This window comes from Megascapheus bottae, chromosome 5 (genome assembly GCF_031878675.1).
Source record: "Megascapheus bottae isolate mThoBot1 chromosome 5, mThoBot2.hap1, whole genome shotgun sequence".
Taxonomy (NCBI): domain Eukaryota; kingdom Metazoa; phylum Chordata; class Mammalia; order Rodentia; family Geomyidae; genus Megascapheus; species Megascapheus bottae.
Genome location: NC_143513.1, coordinates 34,563,192 through 34,585,422, shown reverse-complemented (window position 1 = coordinate 34,585,422; position 22,231 = coordinate 34,563,192). Strand labels below are relative to the sequence as shown.

The window sequence follows — 22,231 nt, the reverse complement described above, 5'->3', positions numbered from 1 at the left end:
AATCTACACATCCTTGTTGATCCTAGTCTTTTCCCATGCTTCACAGAATTCAATCAATATCTGTTGCTAGTACTAATGTTGTTATGATCCTCAACCTCAAGTGATTTTTTCTTATTCTACACAGAAGTTACGAAGTCTACAAATGGTTTTCTTTTACAGATTTGCAGGTCTAAACCTAAATGTTACAGGTACTTGATCAGATGATCCTAGCTGACCTAAGAACATTGTGTTGAAATATTCAGAATGAAAAAGTCACATATTTATTTCACTTTGATACATTAAAAATTACAATATCAGTTTTCTCATGCTAAACTAGCTTTAGCTCTCTACTACCATTAATGGAACAGAGTATTTTTCTACCGGATTGCATAGTTAACTTGTGAGCCACATGGAGTAGGTCTGTTATCTCTTTGATTTATACCCTTAAATTGTCTATTAATAATTACTGAAGTTTTCTTTTATATACAGAGATCAGGATATGGAAACATTTATCCACTGTCCATTCATTTACCCTTCTACATTATCTACTTGTCTTGTGAGAAAACCAGGATAGAGCAATGATACATTTTGTATCCATACAAGTTAATTGGTCTATATTATACTACTGATTCATTAATAGTATCTATTAACAAGGGAAAATTAGATCAATAAGGAAGGAGCAGCTTAAAAAAGTTGTAAGTTGGATACTGTTTTCTTTAGTTATTCATCTTGAAATAGGTATTTAAAGTACTACAAATCAAAGGGCGCTAACAGTTTGTGTACGGGTGACCAAATTTGACTTATTTTCTTCCCCAAATCTTATTACATAGGATTCTGGCTTCAAAATAGAAGATGGTATATTTATTTTAAGAGAAAATATTAAGCTGTTTAGTAATGTTCTCTTTAATAACCTGAATGGATGGAAATACTTTTTAAATCATATGTAAAAGCACTTATTATACATATAAATTATATTATAAATTTATATATATAAATTCCTGATTTAAAATATTAGTATTTTATATTAGTTAGAAAATAAGCATTTTCATTTTATTTTTCACCGGAAATAAAATTTAGAAGAAACTCTGACATTCTTACATAAGAATAAGATTCCATGGTAGGCAAGGTGGCTCACACCTGAAATCCTAGCTACTCAGGAGTTTGAAATCTGAGGATCACAGTACAAAGCAAACCCAGGGTATGAAAGTCCTGAGACTCTTGTCTGCAATTACCATGAAGACACAGGAAGTAGTGCTGTGACTCAATGAACTTGAGCTGAAGAGTTCATGGACAGCACCCAGGCCCAGAGTTCAAGTTCCATGATTGACAAAAGAATAAAAAAATAAGATTCCATGTCTATTATTTAACCTCTTTCATCTAGGCAGTGAATGAGATTATCTATATTTTAAACATACTTTTTGTTATTATTAGTTTTTATCTTAAGGGAGTTATTCAAGGGAGTAAGCATACTGTGTACTACTAGTACTACTTCTATTATTACCATTATTATTATTGTTATTATTATTTATGGAACAGGGGATAGAACCCATGGACTTGTGCTTACTTATTAATCACTCTACCACTTGAACCACAGCCCTTGCATTAAGCATCTTTTATTTTTGTGAGTCATGAGGCTTGAACTCAGCCTGGACGCTGTCCCTGAGCTCTTCAGCTCGAGGCTACTGCTCTGCCCTTGAGACAAGCCCTATTTCCCATTTTCTAGGTTAATTGGAAGTAGGAGTTTCAGGTCCTTTTGTGCCTGAGCTGGCTTTGAACCTTGATCCTAAGATCTCAGCCTCCTGAATAGCTAGGATTATAGGTATGAGCCACCGTGCTCAGCTGGTTTAAGCATCTTCTTAAAAACAAAAAAATATTATTTTTTATTTCACTTAGAACAATATTTTCTTTTTCTATTTTTAGCATTTAGCATTGACTCTGTCATGCTGCTCAATTTGTGTTACATATGCATTTTTCCATCTATAAAGACATTTGTTAATAAGAGGAAAATTAGTCTTTCTGAGCTGTGTATTTAAAACAATTACTGAGAAATTTCAGAGACTAAAATTCTCTTTTTAGATTGCTCATAAAGAGTTTTCCTTTTTCATTCAACAGTCTATTGTCATGTACTAAACAATACACCAATAGTGAAAAGATAGGAATGATAGAAAGATAAGAAATTCTTTGGGCATATTGGGAAGTCTTCACAAGTATTTGAGAAATTATCAAATTGTATCTGTCCCACCAAAGTGTTAAAACTTTTAGCCTTCCACACTGAAGGAAAGAAAAGCCTTCTAAAACTTATTGGAGGCTAAGCACTGAATTCTAAGTTAAATATAAAAGTTTGCAATAAAAGCCATAGAAGTATGTGGCTCATTTTCTTAAAGCACTTAATTTTGATGGGCTAAAAGTAAACAACAGATGCAAGATCTTTAGCCATGTATCCAAAGTGTCTGCCAAAACAGAAGTAGATTGACAGGTTGGTATCTACAATATTCTCAACAAGACTGAGTCATAAATTACCTTGGCCTGGAGAAAAGATTAAAGTGTAACATAAAATAATGGTTTTACTACAGAAAATCTGATCACTTTTCACCCTGGTTCCATAGTCATTAGCAATGGTTATATAAAAGTTGACTATTAACTCTCCAGTCATTAAAAAATAATAAAGTTTATTCAAACTTTGGTTTCTATACATAGAGATACAGTGTTTCAGTATAATTTGTATAAAATATAAAGTTAAACACAATTCTGTTTAAGTGACTATGTAAAAAGGCAGAATTCTATACTAACAGGACTTTAAAAAATCATCGGTGCACACCAGTTATCATAGCTATGTGGAAAGGAGATATTAGGAAGATAGCATAGACTGGCCAAAAAGTGAGAACTCCATCTCAACCAAAGCTTGACATATTAACACATACTTTTCATCTTAACTACAAGCAAGGAAAACAAATTAGAGAATCTTGGTCCATGCCAAGTTTTAGCAAAAAGCAAGACTTTAAGTCAAAAGTAATCCTTGTTTGTTAAATACATCATTTAAAATATGATAAAAATTCTTTAATTAAAAAGTAGCAATAATAAAAAGTGATGGAGGAGTGGCTCAGATAGTGTAACACTAGGCAGATGTTGAGTTCAAGCCTTAATACTGTAGATAGATACATAGATAAATAGACAGATAGATAGATAATAAAACAAAGCAATAAAGTTAGATTTCAGAGGAGCAGAAAAGCAAAGATCATCTATTATTCAAGAATTTCCATTGGGTGTTATAGCTTTCCTCTCAGCTCTGCAAAGTGACTCAATGGATTCCAAGAAAAATAGGACTATTACTGCATGTGTGAAGTAACAGAAAGTCAGTTACTAATATATGAACCCTAGTTCTCTCTTTGTACTTATAGGTTGTCCACATACTCCATGGAAATCCTGGAAGAAAACTGAAAGTTCTCATGTAATAAATGATGAAGCACTTACTTCATTTATTAACTTTAAATTAAATGCTAAAATTTCCCAAGAATAATCATGGTTTATATATTTCTTAATTTCAACTAAATGAATTTTCTTCTAGTGGACAAAGAGAAGACAAAATATTGCTGAGAAAGATAAATGTATTAAGGTAGGAACATATTCCTAAGACATTTTTCTACTGTTACAAACTTTTTTCAGCAACATATCAAGGTATAACCATAACTCAGAGTTAGACGAAAATGTCTGACACTGTCAGGAAAACTATTTGAAACCTGCGTCTACCAACATTATTGTGAATAAAAAAACTTTATCTTACATAGACAAAGTGCTTTAAAATCATGGCCTACTGGCTAGGATGCTGTAGACAGTTTCCGGAACAGGGAAGCTGTAAAAAACATGAGTTCTACAAAGTGACTAGGAGAAGCAGTGTGGTGATAGAGCCTGCCATCAGATGGCGGAATATAATGACATCTGCTTTGGTTGGTGTCATTATTGTTGGTAATATTCATTAAAATAATGAAAGGACACTAAGATTTATTTAGTTAACGTAACACATCATCTATCAGAGATGTGTTAGTAACCATGCCTTAAACCTATTAACAGTCAAGTGCAGGTGGCTTGTATCTGTAATTCTAGCTACTTAGGGTGCTGAGTTGTAAAGATCACAGTCCAAAAGTCTATAAGACTCGTACAGACAATTAACCACCAAGAAAAGGGCTCAAATGGTAGAGAGTTAGACTGGAGCAAAAAAGTCCAGTGAGTAAAACTGCCCAGTGCCTGAATTCAACTCCCAAGACCAGCACCAAAAACAAGAACAACAACAAAAGACTACAAGCATGCAAAAAGCAGCCCAATCAGAATTTCAATGGATTTATTAAGTTACCATTAAATTTTATTACAAATAAAACATTAATTTTCTGTATAATTCTAGTTGCCTGTGAATTAAAATTATTCAATTACATATGATGCAAGAACTTTTGTAACTAAAAATGAGTTTCTATCAAAAGGATGTGATTTATTTTGAAAATATTACTTAAAGGTCCACTAAAAATACTACTCCAGATTATGTTTGGTTTATGAATACTTCAATTTTAAAACTTGAACTCCTACTAGATGTAATATTAAAGTCATACTAAATACTAAAATATACCTTTTTTTCTATTTTGGCAAGATTTCATGGCTGATTATACCTTAAAGGCTTTCAAGTAATGAAAACACCATTTCCCCTTGCAAAATTAACTTGCTAAGCAAATAAAAACATAGAGTGACACATTATTTTATCTTAAAAAGAAATGCTGATTTTGTTTTATTGTGGATAAAATGAATAATATGTAGAAAACTTCTTAAATCACTGTGATTCTGATAAAAATATTTCATAAAAATCAGACAAAATTATTTTTATAACTATTTATGTAGATTTTCTTAAATTAAAAAAGGCCAGATTGGTTTCATGCCTCGAAAAATGTAACTGTACCTCCCGTCTTTCCTTCCTTTCTTCCTCCTCCCTCCCTCCCTTTCTCCCTTCTTTCGCTCTTTCCTTTTCTCCCTCTTTCTTTCCTTTTTTTCCTCCTTCCCTCCTTCTCTCTCTGTCCCATTCTTCTAGTGGTACTGAAGATTGAACTCAGGATCTTGTGCTTGATAGGATAGCACTTTAACAGATGCCACAGGTCCGCTTGCTATAGTTATTTTTCAAGTAAGACACTGTGTTTACACTTGTGTCAGCTTGGACTGTCAATCTCATATTTGCACTTCCCAAATAGAATAGATATGATAAATGATGTTAATATTTATTATTTGGAATGGGGATTTTGCCTAATAGGCCTGTCACTGCACCCTGCTAGAGGCCTTCGCTTCTCTCAGTACCCTTGAGCAATTCATGTATGAAAGTAAAATTCAATATATACATGAGACTATGTTCGCATCATTAGAAACATTAACTTACTGTTTTTTCTTTCCCAGGTTCCACCTGATCAGATTTTGCAATGCCCACTGCCTGTGGCTGTTCTTTCATCTTTCTGGTTATCTTTTCTTCTTCCTTGGGTAAACTGGGACGTGTACCAGGTGGTAAATTGTCTGCCATGGAGTCTGGTTGTTTCTCTTCTTGTACAGCCATTGGAGCCACTCTACCTTTAGGCTTTTCTTCAGTAGTCAGTGCTTCAGTTGTAAGCAATTCTTGTTTTTGTTCCTCTTCTAGAGACAGTGTTTTTGCTTCTGGGGGTACCATTTTGTCTCTAGGGGTTGGTTTCTTTTCCTCAAGATGTGGCTTCTTTTCTCCAGGAACTGGTATCTTTTCTTCCAGAATGAACTGTTTTTCTTCTAAGGTGTGTTTTTCTTCTTCTGGGAGTGGCTTCTTTTCTTGAAGGGTTGAAATTTTGTCTTTCTCTAGTTTTCTCTCCTCTTGCTTTTGACACATGGTTACTTTAGAAGAAGGTGTTTCAACTGAATGTGTTTCTTTTTCTGGAATAAATTTTTCAGCTTCAGTTTTTGCTTCTGCATCCTTTTTGACTTTAACCTGGACAGGAATCACGGCTTTCTGGGATGTTTCTGCAGGGACTGGCACAGGGGAAGCCTTGGGTTCTGATGGGGCAGATGGCATTTTGCCTATGTCTCCAAGCTGCCCAGAAACTGCTCTCAGGGTTTGGCAATTTAAACAAAGCCATTCTTGAATCTACAAATAGAATAGAAATGAACTGATTAGCTCTACTGTATTATATCTATCCCAGAATATTTTCCAAGGTGAAAACTTAAACAATGTCTAATTGATTTCTTTTATTTGAAGAAGTGTTATTGCTTTGTACATCAGTGAGTCAATATTTTTAACAATTTTAATAAGATTTTAAGAGCTAATAAAGTAGAAATGGAAACATGTTTAAGGAGAAAGGGGAGCACACGAATGGAGTGAGTAAGGGTGAGCAAATGCAGTCATTGCATTCAATGTAAACTAGGTAAAAAAAAGAACTATGTAACATGGAGCTAGAAATGAATGGGAGAGGAAATGGGCAAGAGTAAGGGAAGAGGTGACAATGTCAAGAAGCATTGGACTCATAACCTGACATGTACAATTGTAACTCCTTTGTACAATTACTAAATAACAACAATAAAATTAAATTAAAAACATCTAATGAAGAGAAAGAAGAAAGAAAAAAGAGATAATATGAAAGAGGGAGGGAGAAAAGAAATAGTGGTGAGGGAAAGAGGGAGGAAGGGAGGGAGGGACAAAGGGAGGAAGAAAGGAAGGAAGGAAAAGGAAAGACACAAGGAAATATCTATTTTGGGAAAGAAAATAGATTTGAGAAAAAAATTTTTATTCCTTTAAAATTAGCATTTCCGATATAATTTGCCCACAATATTAGATTTTACAACAATTTCATGACAATATTCAATTAATCCGAAGGTTTCAGATTTAGCTTATTTTCTTAGCATAGTCTAAATACAGTTCTACTGATACATGAATACCTTTATAGGTACAAGCAGTTTTTAAAATCACGTGTGTAATTCCTTATCTGCTTTTGAATTAAAAAAAATTTGTTCTTAATGTTGATCATGTTTTCTCAATCAATTATACAAAAGCCGTTAATGATTCACATTGCTTGTTGTGTTGTTCCTGTGAGTGTTAATCTGATTTTCTTGCTAAGACACGTTCTTAAATCAGTTCTCTACTGAGGAAACCAAGGAACTCTGTACCAAAACAACTGAGCCAGTAAGTATTTAGATATACAGTTTCTTGGGAACTAGAGGAAAACAATTTGAACAGACCCCTGAAAGTAAAGAGGCTCTGCCTTTTAAACAAACCATTAAATTGATAGGTCTGCTTGCAAGTGAAATATGGAAAACCACATAACAAATGATCACACTGGAATGAGATGAAGTAATACTAATTGCACAAATACTCCATGACTGATGAATGTTTTAGATTTCCCTTCATATCTATCTATCCACCTATAAGAAATAAAGACCATATATGTAACTATTTCTAACTATTATTACTTAATGAGTGAGTGCAATTGTGTAAGATACAGGGTGGGAGAAATCCACAAATAATACTACATTCACATGTTGCATAGCCATCTGAGAATTTCAAATTCAAATTGCTTTTCACATTGACTCTTATTCTTTTCAAGTGTTTGGCTTAAATTATTTAGAGGCCAAATCTACTGTTATTGATCGCTGGCAGAGCTTTGATCTAGGTTTCAGATTTTCAGTCCCCAGTTTTTTTAGAGGCAGTTCCATAATATCCATGGTTGCTTTACAGTCTCTAAGCCATTATAACTTTCTTATTTGCTAATCTGAAAGTGTAAAGATAGAAGTGCATTATTTGTTTAAGTTGAGTAGAAAGCTGACTATGAAGTTTTAAAACATATTGTGGAGTCATTTGCTTTCTGTGTATATGATTACCAGTATCAATCCTGCTCTTGTATATATAGTTCTGAGATGAGTTGTGGCTGTTTTCTGAAATGAGTTTATCTACATGCCATAGGAAAGAGACATGATTTCTTGTCAAACACTAAAAGCTCCAGTCCAGTGTTGAACAGGCCCTAAAGGGAGCACTTCCATAATACTAACCGAAAATTGATCTTTATCTGGTGCTTTTGTTTTTCTTTTTAAAAACTACTTGTTTGCAACACATCTAAAGTAATTTCATTCAGAGCCTGACCTTATAAAAAAATAAAGGTAAAAATAGCTACTTTGTCACATGAACTCTAAAACTCTAAAACTCACACGCAGGTGTGGATTTAGCATTCTCATCAGTCTGTCTCACATGTAAATTAGTTAATATCACAACAAGAATACAGGTTTCATTCCACAGGGACATGTCTTCTAAAATTTCATCTAAAATTATGGTTACTAAAGTTGTCATCCACATGAAGAAATGCTCAACATCTCTGGCCATAAAAGAAATGCAAATCAAAACAATTCTAAGATCCACCTCACTCCAGTTAGAATGGTCATGATCAAGAAATCTACTAACAACAGATGCTGGAGGGGATGTGGCCAGGAGGGATCACTACTACACTGTTGGTGGGAGTGCAAACTCATTCAGCCACTATGGAAAGCAGTAAGGCAGTTCCTCAAAAGACTTAACACAGAGCTCCCCTATAACCCAGCAATTCCACTACTTGGAATTGTCCAATTGTCCAGAAACAAAGACATACTAAATCCACTAGCACAACGATGTTCATTGCAGCACTATTTACCATAGCAAAGATATGGAACCAACCCAGATGCCCCTCAGTTAATGAGTTGATCAACAAGATGTGGTATTTATACACAATGGAATTCTATGCTGCTGTCAGAAAGAATGACATTGCCCCATTTGTAAGGAAATGGAAAGACTTCAAAAAAATCATATTAAGTGAAGTAAGCCAGACTCAAAGGAACAGAGGCTCAATGGTTTCCCTCATTTGTCATAATCAGTAGAAACCTTGGGCACTCCTAGCAGATATTTACAACAGAGCAAAACCTAGATACATAAGGCCATATAGTGTGACACTAAATGAAAGGACCTCCAGGATATAGAAACAAAAGCCATATAATGAGTGATTGTTGTCCTTAATGTACTATGTTATCTCTCATCTCTTTTGCTATCTCTTTGTTATCTCATATTGTTATAGTATTTTACCTTATTATCTGATATATTGTATATATGCTTATTTGGTTATTTGTAATCAGATAGGGAAGGAAGAATACAAGATGAGGGGCGGGGGGTCAGGTGAGGGAAATGGGACCAAGACATGATAAAGGGCATCAATGTATGTGAAGTAATGCACCTTCTATCTGGTGAATATAATGTAACCCTTCTATTAATTACAATAAAATTATATGAAAAAAATAAAGTTGTCATCCCTTGTTATCTATAGCATGTGACTCAATAATGATACTGAGTCCTTATTAGAAATAAAATGTGCTGAGCTCCACCTCTAAGCACGAGGATTGCTTCATTATCATCACATAATTTTAAACTTCAGTGAGAATCAAAATTATAATATGACCAGTTTAGCATGCCATGTAAATTTTTTTCTGAATTTAAAGCAATTGTTGCTAGCACATTAGGAAGGACTTCAATGAATAGAAGGACACAGTGTAAAATTAGGAGATAAAAAAATTCAAATTGAAGTTTGAAAAGTCCTTGCTTCCTTTCTTCCTCCCTTCATTCACTTCTCTCTCTTATCTGTTTCCATCTCCATCTCTCTCTCTCTGTCTCTATCTCTTTCTTTCTTTCCAGAAACTTTCCATGAAACCCAAGCTGACCCAAACTTATGATCTTTTCTCCACTTCCAAACTTCTGGGATAGAAATGTGCCACTGTACCTAAACTAAATTTCTATCATGTTAACGTTTAAATAAAGTAAACATAATCACATATCTACTGTGCAAATAATCTGTTAATATTTAGTAAGTATATATGTATTTTGGAAACTGTATATTCAATGTTTGCTCCATCAAGTAAATTATGTTCACGTAGAGGAAATAAAGGATTAGTAAAAGTCAGTAAAATGAGCAGTGTGAAAATACCCACAAATTGCGAGATCCTGTGCTACAGTGCACAGTGAGAAAGATCAAGCCATCTTTATATCCTGGTGTTTCGCAAGGGTATATCTTTTTTTTTTTTTTTTGCCAGTCCTGGGCTTGAGCTCAGGGCCTGAGCACTGTCCTTGGACTTTCTCAAGGCTAGAGGCTCTACCACTTGAGCCTCAGCACCACTTCTGGCTTTTTTCTATGTATGTGGTACCAAGGAATCAAACCCGGGTCTTCATGCATGCTAGGCAAGCACTTTAACCACTAGGCCAAACTCCCGGCCCGCAAGGGTATATCTTAAACATGCCTCTCAGTGGACAAATGGATCAAGAAGATGTGATATATATATATATATATATGTATATACGTGTGTGTATATATATGTTTGTATGGACATATACAATATGTATGCATATACGTATAAGGACACAAAATAGACAATGGACACTAGACATCATGTTAATAAAGAACTATACAACTTATGGGTGTAGGGAGTTGGGAGGGAGGGAAAAACTGAGTAAACAACGGAAGAGATGACACTGCCCTAATGGAAATGTACTCACTATCAGACTTATGTAACTGAAACCACTCTATATCACCTTAACAGTAAAAATAAATAAAAATAAAACTCACTACACATTACAAATTTTGGGTTTAAGATGGGCATAGTGGTTCACACCTGTAATCCTATCTACTCAGGAGGCTGAGATCTGAGGATCACTGTTAAAAGCTATCCTGAGCACTAATTCCAAAGTCCATGAGACACTTATCTCCAATTAACCACTAGAAAACTGGAAGTGGCACTGTGGCTTAAGTGGGAGGGCAGTAGCCTTGAGCTGAAGAGCTCAGGGACAACACCCAGGCCCAGCGTTCAAGCCCTATGACCTAAAAAAAAAATTGCATGTATAAAATAGGCCAAATTTATTTTATTTTGTAAACTGTAATAGAGATTATGTTTCATTTATATATTTTTGTTTTTAATTTTATTGTCAGGGTGATGTACAGAAGGGTAAGGTAGTGAGTACATTTCTTGATGGACATTTGTTACCTACCCAGAAAATCATTTATATTATTATGAGATAGATTAACATGAAATCTCCACAGAAGCCCAATCTCATTTTGAATCATTGCCCTTGCACTGATAACTACAGTATAAAATTTTACCTCCAAGTAGAGAAAATTCTGATAAATGAATCATGTATAAAATAATATCTCTATGTTGATCACACCACATTCAAACATCTCCAATCATCTACTAGCACGATTGGATATTAATGAAATGCATTTACTTTAATATCAAATCATCAAAGCTTGCTCAAAACAAAACAATACTTCAAAAAAATCCATTAATTTTAAGAGGAGAGTAGAAAATGAAGGCAATAAAATCCCCAAAGAAGAGAGATTGCTGCTGTGTATTCAGCATTTTTCCATCAATAAGCAATTTGCTTTATGTAACATTTCAGCAGTAACTATAGCAACAATACTATTAAGCAAAATCTCAGAACTTCAAGGCTGATTATTTACTTCACTAAGGGTCTTTTCTGGAACATGATAATAAGACCTGCAGCAGGTTGAAGGATTGCATTTAGAGTTAAAATATCCATGAAACATATGAGCACTGATAATTGTACTTGGGAAATCTTGTCAATAGTTTTTAATATGAATTGCAGTAAAGACCATCTGGACTGATTTGGCAGTATTTAAGCAGACTATGGCTCCATCTTAAAATTCTATAAGGAAAAACAAAAAGACAACTTTCTAGTATAACTAACTGAGCTACCTGTATAATATGTAGCTTTCAAAAGAATCAACAATAAGAATGAGTATAATAAGCTAACTTGTATTCATCCTTTAATTTGTTTATTACATAAAATATTATCTAGGCAGAGAATTAATTACAATAATAATCTGGTTAGAAATTACCTTTTTATTCATTGACAGTTGAGATCTTCCTGTTAAACAAAGCAAGCCAGGCTTTGAGAAATAAAGTGTATGTTTTTTTCTCTCACGTACAAAGTACCATCCTACAAGATACTCGCATTTATATATATATATATGTATATATATATATATGAGAGAGAACATGACTGAAACTGCAAGAGTGTTTAGGTGGGTGGGGAGAAGGAGGAGAAAAGAATGGTGGAGAATCAGTAATATTAAAATACCTTGTGTCTATGTATGAAGATGTCATAAGACATCATTGAAATCTGGTGAAAAATAGAAGGATAAATTGAACATAGGAAGGGAAAGCAACAGAGGTGTTTAATCTCACTGAAGAATAATATAAACATGAACAAAAACTACAGTGAAACACCTTTATACTATTAATATGTATTGAACAAAATGAATGGCAGGAATATATAATAGGTTCTGTGTGGGATGGGTACTAGAAGGAATGGAAGAGTGAATAGAAGAGAGTGAAGGAAGGTGAATATAGTCAGCTTGTCGAAATTATTTTAAGAATAGGAAAGAAGATGAGGGAGAATGACAGAGTCAGTTTGCTTGAGTACTATATATATTATGTATATATCTATATATACATATGTTACAATGAAGCTCCCCACACAATCAGTATATAGTGATAAAATGTAAGGGATGATTATATAAACTACATTACAACATGAATATACATATAAAATTAAGAAATAACACATAGTCACTTTTAATATTAAATTCCAGTGGAATTACATACATCTGATAATGGAACTTAATAGAATACTAAAAACCTGCACTGGGGTTATTCTCAGTCTATGTTCATTTGTGTTCTTGACTCCATGATCCTATTCAAACCTTCTTTAGTGCAAATATGTTTCTATAAGACTTTCTCCCCAGGATCTCATATTTCCAGATGAAGTTGCTGTTTCTCCCCACCCCCCACCTCTCTCTCTCCCTCTCTCCTATATATATATATGCATTTTAGATTTCTATCTAATGTACATTAAAAAATAAGCCATATGCCAACTAAACTTATGTATATTACAACCAGAGATTTAAACTAGGCTTAGAACACAATGTCTTTCTCTTGATTGCTGGATTTTCATTATATAATGAAACAAATACAGGCTTCATTAATCAAAAAAACTTGTAACTTATTACATTGTGACTTATTTTTACAGAACTATATGAAGCAAATCATGGGTTTTGGCTTGTCTCCAAGACAGAGTCAACTCTAGCTGCAGGACAAACTGGAATAAACTTGGTAGCTTATGAGATATTTATTTCTGATAATCCTAGGAGTAAAAAAGGCCAAGATCTACGATACTGGGCTTTCTTGAAGAGTTACTTTGGTTCCTGAAGCTCCTAAGTGTAGGAAAAGCAAAACAAGCCTGCTCAGGAGTCTGCTCTTAGGGCATCATTGGCATCAAGAGGACTCTGCCTTCCTGAACTGTACACTGCCTACAAACATCTTACTTCGATTACCCATTGCCATGGATTTGGGATTCCAATTTGTGAATTTTACAAAGGCGCAAAGTTCAGAATACATGTAGTCTAAATATATCTGCATGGTTCTATATATATATATGTATATAATATGCATTATGTCATACATATAATACACATAATTATTATATATCACATATATAATATACACATATAATATACAGCATAGTTATATATAATACTATAATTATAAATATGATAAATGATATGTTTAGCATATAATGCATTTAAATTTTTTATCTACCATCTCTTACATGGTTGTATTTTGTTGTATTCAAATTGTAGAAGTGCTGTATTGATTTTGGCTGTATGAATAATTACATAAAAGCCAAAGATCTTCTGTTAAATCTTACTCCGTACTCTAAGCAACAAGTGGTCTTCATTTTAATAACACTATTTTAATGATTCTGACACATGGAAGAAATTTGTTTCTTAAGATCACAATCCCATATGCATTCAGAAGATAGATCTTAAGTACATTGCAGTTGATTGAAATTTGCAAAAGATTTTATAGGATAAATAACAATCAGTCTGTCTTCAATTTAAGCATCACTGTGTGTGTAGTGTAGTGAAAATACATGTCACAGACCTGAAAGAAATGAGAAAACCAGTTGCACTAGATTGGGTAATGAAGAATGACACAAAGAGTGATGGAGACAGTGGCTGGGAATTGTTAGGTGTTAACTGATCCTAAGAAGTAGTACTAGTCTGCAAAGCCTTTGCTTCAGAGGAGAATCAGAATGTTGACTTTGAAAGGCATGAACTTCTCTAGATTAAACTCTTTTGGGGAATGACCTTCCCTAAGTGTTGTCATGGGCATTTTGTGTGGGTTAGTCCATAATTGTTCAGTTTATCATGTTAGATGGGAATGGAGACATTCTACATTTTTCTGGAGTTTCCTTCAGCGTCATCAGCTTTTAGCTTGGTGACAATAAGAATGGAGAACATGAAAATTCTCAAGGGGGGCTTATGTTGCCTTACTGGCCTTTATGTTAAATGTATCTTATCTTTTTCTGTTGATCTTTCAGACTTCAAACCACAGCAGTATTTCAGCTATTACTCAGATCTTGTAATATCTTTTAGGGCCAAATCCATTCAGCAAATTTCTGATTGCATACCTCCAAATAGTTACCTTTCTTAGATAAAAGCTGTGACAATACCAGGTTGAATCAACTATTATTCAAGAGGTTAATATATTCATTTTTATGCAGCACAGTGATATATACGATGAGCATTTCTTAATAGAATGTTTGAGATCTTAAGTTGTGTAGTAAAGATTCTCCACTGCACCAGCATTAACTCCAAATGGATCAAAGACCTACAGGTAAAAGCAAATACACTATAAACTTTACAAGAAGCAATAGGAAATACACTATGTCTCCTTGGCACAGGTGAAAAGTTACTTAATAAGGACCCAGAAATATAACAAATCAGAGAAAGTTTGGATAAGTGAGACTGCATTAAACTGCAGAGCTTCTGTATGGCAAAGGACATAGCTAGCAAATTAACTAGAAAGCTTACAAATTGGGAGAAGATCTTCACTAACCATATAACAGACAAAGGCCTCACCTCTAAAATATATCAACAGCTCAAAAAATTGAATCACTCCCAAACTGATCTCCAAGAAACAACCATCCTATTGAAAGATGGGCCACAGACTTAAAGAGAGTCTTCTCTGAAGACGGAGTAAGAATGGCCTGTAGACACATGAAGAAATGCTTGACATATCTGGCCATAAAAGAAATGCAAATCAAAACAATTCTAAGATCCACCTCACTCCAGTTAGAATGGCCAGGATCAAGAAATCTACTAACAACAGATGCTGGAGGGGATGTGGCCAGGAGGGATCACTACTACACTGTTGGTGGGAGTGCAAACTCATTCAGCCACTATGGAAAGCAGTATGGCAGTTCCTCAAAAGACTAAACATAGAGCTCCCCTATAGCCCAGCAATTCCACTACTTGGAATTGTCCAATTGTCCAGAAACAAAGACATACTAAATCCACTAGCACAACGATGTTCATTGCAGCACTATTTACCATAGCAAAGATATGGAACCAACCCAGATGCCCCTCAGTTAATGAGTTGATCAACAAGATGCGGTATTTATACACAATGGAATTCTATGCTGCTGTCAGAAAGAATGACATTGCCCCATTTGTTAGGAAATGGAAAGACTTCAAAAAAATCATATTAAGTGAAGTAAGCCAAACTCAAAGGAACAAAGGCTCAATGGTTTCCCTCATTTGTCATAATTAGTAGAAACCTTGGGCTCTCCTGGCAGAGATTTACAACAGAGCAAAACCTAGATACATAAGGCCATATAGTGTGACACTAAATGAAAGGACCTCCAGGATATAGAAACAAAAGCCATATAATGAGTGATTGTTTTCCTTAATGTACTATGTTATCTCTCATCTCTTGGTTATCTCATATTGTTATAGTATTTTACCTTGTTATCTCATATATTAGATATATGCTTATTTGGTTATTTGAAATCAGATAGGGAAGGGGGTAAAACAAGATGAGGGGCAGGGCTGGGGGTAGGGAAATGGGGACCAAGACATGAGAAAAGGTATAGATGTTTATGAAGTAACACACCTTCTATCTGGTGAATATAATGAAACCCTTCTATTAATTACAATAAAAATCTATGAAAAAAAGAATCTTCACTGTATTTACATAGAAACTGGGTCTTTTTCCTATCTGCATGGAATGCATAAACCAACCCTCTGAGTTAGGTCTTTACTTTTAACAATGATGACACATTTCACTCAAGCTAAAACTTTGTCGTATAAGGGTTAATAGGCTTGTAAGAGTGATTTGATGATTCCACAATGCATTCACAAATCATACCATCACAATGAACTTCATATATAAATATTATTTCATCGTTAAATTTTTAAAAATTAAAATGCTAGAAAGAGAAGATCCATGTACCATCATCCACTTAAGAAACAGAAGAAAAGCAGTATTATCTGAGATGCCAGTTAAGTGCTGTGTTGTACTTTTTTTTTTCAGTAAACATGCATTTCATATATACAATACATGTGGGACATAAAGAATAGCTTTAAAACAAACACTATGAGAGACTGGTCTAATTTGCTCTTTATGGAATGTGAAGTGAGGAGATATTGAATGAATTAGGAGAGAACTGTGGGAGCAGAGAAAGGAAAGTCTTGTCATAAACCCATGGAGTTTTACTTCCACACTGTGGTGAGACCAAAAGCACAAAGTGTGGTCAAAAGCATATTTTGCTCAGAAGTGCCTAGAAAATGATAGGTATTGCTACATGAAGGAACTTATCTGGAACATCAAGGATAGGAATGCTCAGCCAAGTCAAATGAAAAGGTATTATTTGTTTGTTTCATTTTTGAGTCAGAAAATAGCATAATTAAATTTGTGTTTTTGGATAACAGTTGATAAACAAAGATTCCCTAAATATAATCAACCTTGCTTTCTGTGATTTCTGATAAGTATAGTGGGCTGAATTAAAAAAAAATAGAACTATAAATAGTGTTCCTGTTTTTAATACATTTAGTATGTTAACATCCTCCCTAGGCTAAGTCCACTTCAAGAGTACAAGTTTGCCCTGAAGGAATGACACTGCTCTGTAAAGCTTGAAGCATTGTGTAGATGAATATGTCAGCAGCAGAAGAAACTGAATGACAGTATGGTCACTGCAAAAAAAAGTGTCCTCATTTACAAGGAATACGGGGAGTTAAAATTAGAAGAGAAACAGATTCTGGAGGGAGGAGATTGGGTGGGCTATGCTGAGTGAAAGGCTCCTCTGGGTATGCTTTATATTACTGAAGTCTCAGAGCTATCCCAGAGGAGTTTCTATAATTATAATCATTATTCAGAAGAAGAAATGAAAGCATAGAAACTAAAAAAGGATATCCTGCTCAGTTTCCAAAGCTAGAGATTGGCAGTTTGCAGAGATCCAAACATAAGTGGAGATGCAGATTCTAGCTACAGAACATTATTAAGCCCAAGTTAGAGGTGGGGCTTTCCAGAGATAATTTACAAACAGAAAAAGAGAGGTCAGATTCTTAGAAGATAGCTCCTTTTAGCAAGAATGAACCAGAAAAGTATATCGGAGAGAATCATGAAAAAAGTGAATGAAAAGTAACATATAGGATGAGAATTTTTAAGATGTGAAGAGGCAACATTACTAAATATTACAATGGGTTTAAGTAACATATTTCACAAAATTGGTTAATATGACTTTTTTTTAAGAGTTGAACTGAGAAGTCTCATTATACTATTCCATTTGAACTTCAATTTGTTTCTTTCATCTTTGCAATAATTATTTTTTTCTCCATCGGCTGGTATTACTGGTTATAATCAATTATTTCAATTGTGAATAAAAGTTTAACTATAAGAAACTAAAGTGAATTATGATATGCATCAATTTACTCTATCTTTATGTAATAAGTCTGAGCATCTAAATACACAAATGAAAAGAAATCCCAGAATTAAATTCAAGTTTCATGGTACAATCTGCTTTTTCTTTTCGTCTTTTTAAATTTAATAACTGTATTTTATTGTCAGGGTCATGTATAGCAGGGTTACAGTAACATTTGTCAGGCAGTAAGTACATTATTTCTTGAACATTGACATCTTTCCCATGTTTTTCTCCCAATTTCCTTCCCCACCCTCTCCCAATCATCTTGTTTTTCCCTTTCCCTTTCCAATTTTAAATAAAAAAATAAACATAAAAAGAACATTATATTTTGAAGTTGTTTTTGCTCCTTGGGAATATTAAGCAAATGGACTGGCTACTGTAGAATGATCTAAGCACTTTTACTATCTTACTTCTTTCTAGCTTTCAAAAAAAGATTAAGTTTTAAATAAAAATAAACAATATATATGATATATATAATTGCATATTTAGACACTACTGCAAGAATCTCTTCTCAGTGAAGCTACTGAAATATCACATTGAATGATTCATGAAATTAATTATTATTCCATGTGTTTTCACACTGTATTGGGTTATGTAAACAGAGATTAAAATCATAGTTGCTTGGTACAATGACCTCAAGGTGTAGCAGAAAAAAAAAACTGAAAGATTCTTAGGGTCTTTGAAACAAGATTTATCAGAATATGCTCAGGGAATATAATGAGGATGAAACATACGAGAAATGTAGATATTCATGGAAAGCTTCCCAGAGAAAATAGAAAGGAAGAGGTGCTAGTGGGAAGGGAAAGTTTAACAAGTAATGAAAGTGAAAATGTACATGAAAAATGACAAAAGTCTATAGAAAAGTCTCAGTGAATAGGGCTTTGCTTTCATTTTCTATAATAAATAGGAATTTTGGTGTTAAACCTTTGTGAATTTTTAAAAAATGAATAAAAAAATTTGATATTCAGCTTTAATTATATACTGAATAATTATTAGAACGAATCATCTATTCAACATCATTGCATATATTTATAAACAATACTGTCTACCACATAGCTAACAAATTAATTATGGTATTTAACATTTTCATATTTTAATCTTGTATCATACCAGCTGTACTGTTAGACATTTGGGGCCCACGGTTCCTTTCCATGCCTCATATTGTTATTACCCAGTGATATATGGAACTTAAGGCAGCATAATACAGCTTGCAAGAGCTAGAGGGAATTAAGTCTAGGACTTATACTTAAAACAAATATTAGTCTCAGTAGAGTAAATTACAGTGTTTGGCTGCAAAAACAACCTTATAATTGTCTTTTAAAAAATCAGTGATGGCAAACAAGATGAGGGACAGGGGTGGGGGGAGGGAAATGGGGACCAGGACATGAGAAAGGGTATCAATGTTTGTGAAGTAATGCACCTCCTATCTGGTGAATATAATATAACCCTTCTATTAATTACAATAAAAATGTAAAAAAAAATCAGTGGTGGGCCTGCAGTGGTGGGCCAGGTTCAGAATCAGGCAGTACTGTGGTACTAAAGGCCCCTTATATAAGTGAGGGCTTGCAAACAGAAACACTTGACCTGCTCCAAGCACCAGTCTACACTGATACAACATATTTGAGTTTCAAACTGAATCAATGCCATTCTTCAATTATGCAGGAGCATAACCTCCACCCAGGACTGTGAAGGTCCCTGTAACCTTGAGACTCATGCATTAGCCACCATTTATTAACAGTCTTGGCAGACAAGGGTTTGTCTCTTCCACCCTCCTCCTCCTCAATCTTGGACAGCATAGCATCCACCCCTAGGCCAGGGACCAGGCCCAGTGGATTACCAATAAAAATTTCTGAAACTGTGATACCAAACAAACAAAAACCTTCTTTTTGTTATGAGTTGGTTATCTCAGGTATTCGTTCCGATGATAGCTAATTAAAACACAGCATACAAAAACTTATGGAGTACAACAAAAGGAATGTTAAAATGAAGTTTATAGCAATTAATACCTCCACCACTATCAACCTTTATTACCTTTGCATACATACTTGTCCTAATTTCAGCACTATGCAAGTTATACATCAGGTTTATCCCACATAATGATTTTTGTCATGTTTTCATATTTTAAAAATATTTGTATTATCTTTTCTTTTCCAGTCCTGGGGCTTGAACTCAAGGCCTAGGCACTGTCCTTGAGCTTTCTCAAAGCTAACGCTCTACCTCTTGAGCTAAAGTTCCACTTCCAACTTTTTCTGTATATGTAGTACTAAGGAATCAAACCTAGGGCCTTTTGCATGCTAGGTGAGCACTCTACCACCAGTCCAAATTCCTGGGCCATCTTTTTTTATTATCTTTAAGTAGTTATACAAATGAATTGTCATTCACCAAAGCAATTGAAAGAATATATTGCATCTTGATCAATGTCTGCCTTTTTAACATTTTCACCCACTCCTCCCAACTCACCTCCTCCTTTATTTATTTTAATTTTAGGTTATGTATTGAATTTTTTTTCTTTTTCGCTATTTAACATAGCAGTTAATGTGTTCAATGCATCTTGATCCTTTTTGACATTCCAACATATTCATCCTCCTTTGACCTATCCTTTCTCTTATACTTTTCAATTCTGTGGTATATGCAATGAATTTTTGCCTGCATCCTCCCTACTTCCTCCTTCATTCTTTTGTTCCTTTCCAATTAGCCCCATCCCTCCCATCTTGCAAGTATCCACTTCCTGGTACTTATGTTGTTTGGGCTATGACATAATCTTTTTAAAGAATTATGCTATTTGTATTCCTGTAAAGTCCATTACTCTTGTGTCAACTCATCTGTAACCTCTTGTTCACCACCAGTATGTTTACTTGTAGATTTATAGGTATATTCTAGCTTCCACAAATGAAGAAGAATATCCAACCTCTGTTTCTTTGGATCTGTCTTACATCATTTAGAATATTTTTCCCCAGGTCTTTTTCATTTCCTTGTAAATGGAACAATATCATTCTTTCTGAAGGATGAGTAAAATTCCATTGTGTATATATTCCATAATTTCTTGAGCTATTTGTCTACTGGAGGGTATCTGGGCTAATTCCATATCTTGGCAATTGTAAATAATGCTACAATGAACATGGTTGTGCTGGTATCTTTAGTTTTCTTCATATTGGCCATTCTAACTGGGGTAAAGTAGAATCTCAATGTTGTTTCGATTTATATTTCTTTATGGCCAGAGATGTTAAACATTTCTTCCTGTGTCTATTAGCTATTTTTACTTTTTGTTCTGAGAAGTATTTTTTAAGTCATTAGTCCATGTATTGATTAGATTGTTTCTTTGAGGTTTATTTTTGGGGAGGTTAATTTTTTGAGCTCTAACTATATTTTGGGTATTAGGCTATTGTCCCATGTATAGTTCCCCTTAATGGGCTTTTATGCATCAGTTTAAAAATAAATTTAAATTAAAAATATTTTTCTCTGGAAGAAAAACTAAGGTTTCTTAAAAAAGATACTTCAATATATTTCTTCTGGCCTTATTTCTATATATTAAATATATTTCATGCTGACCATTTCCTCTGTAAAATTTAATTTATTACAATGCTTAAATCACATTCTATTACACTTTTAAAGAATTATACATTTGAAAAAATAAATGTTGGTTAAAATAATAAATATTGGTATAAAATATACGTCTACATGCACCAATATTTTAATGGAATTTGCTAAAGTTACGAGTTCAAATGATTGTTTATATTATTATATAAAGTTTATAACTGAAGTTTATGCTAAAGTCAGAACTAATGCTTATGAAATATATAAGCCATCATGTTATCAGTATGGAAGAAGTCTTGAACAAAACAACAAAATGTAGGAAACTGTACTTCCAAGGATATAATGCTTATTTTCGAAAAGTCATTTCTACAGTTGCACTTGAATGATACATTCTTTTAGTTTCTGTACTAACAATCAATGCATCAATTCTAAAAAGCATTGAATATATTATCATTTTAGATAGAGTAGGCCAACTTTAAAATATAAATATATTGAGCCATCTAGTATGAAAATAAATTGGATTCAGAAAATATGACACCTTGAGATTAAGCTGTATTTTATTTGGTAATCTCCTGGGATTTAGATATAAGAGAAATGAAATTGTTTTGCTTTAGTAATCTCGCAATATCTCCAATCATGATACATGATGATAGCTGTATTATAAATATGTAAAATTTCATTTTGTGAAGAAATTAATGCAGCTATTGACACAGCATTAGGCCATTTCAAAGGTTGCTTTTTTACAATGTACAAATATTCTTTCTGTTCACGAGAGTTACTTAATTTCATGCTGTTCTTCCCCAAACATTAAGATTTGCTGAAACCTATCTGTTTAAATCATTTAAGCATAACCTTTTTGAAAACTATCTCAAGCTATTTAAGGTATTT

The 22,231-nt window shown here is 33.8% G+C and overlaps 1 protein-coding gene across 5 annotated transcripts in view; it reads right to left on the bottom strand.

Annotated features, from left to right (window-relative positions):
* The window catches only part of Pclo (piccolo presynaptic cytomatrix protein), a 263,933-nt gene that overhangs the window by 136,506 nt on the left and 105,196 nt on the right, over positions 1-22,231 (bottom strand). For all 5 annotated transcript variants that reach the window (XM_090332895.1, XM_090332894.1, XM_090332893.1 and 2 more), the window contains one exon: positions 5,387-6,112. In XM_090332895.1, the coding sequence (XP_090189021.1) occupies positions 5,387-6,112 (726 nt within the window). The remainder of the gene's footprint in view (positions 1-5,386; positions 6,113-22,231) is intronic.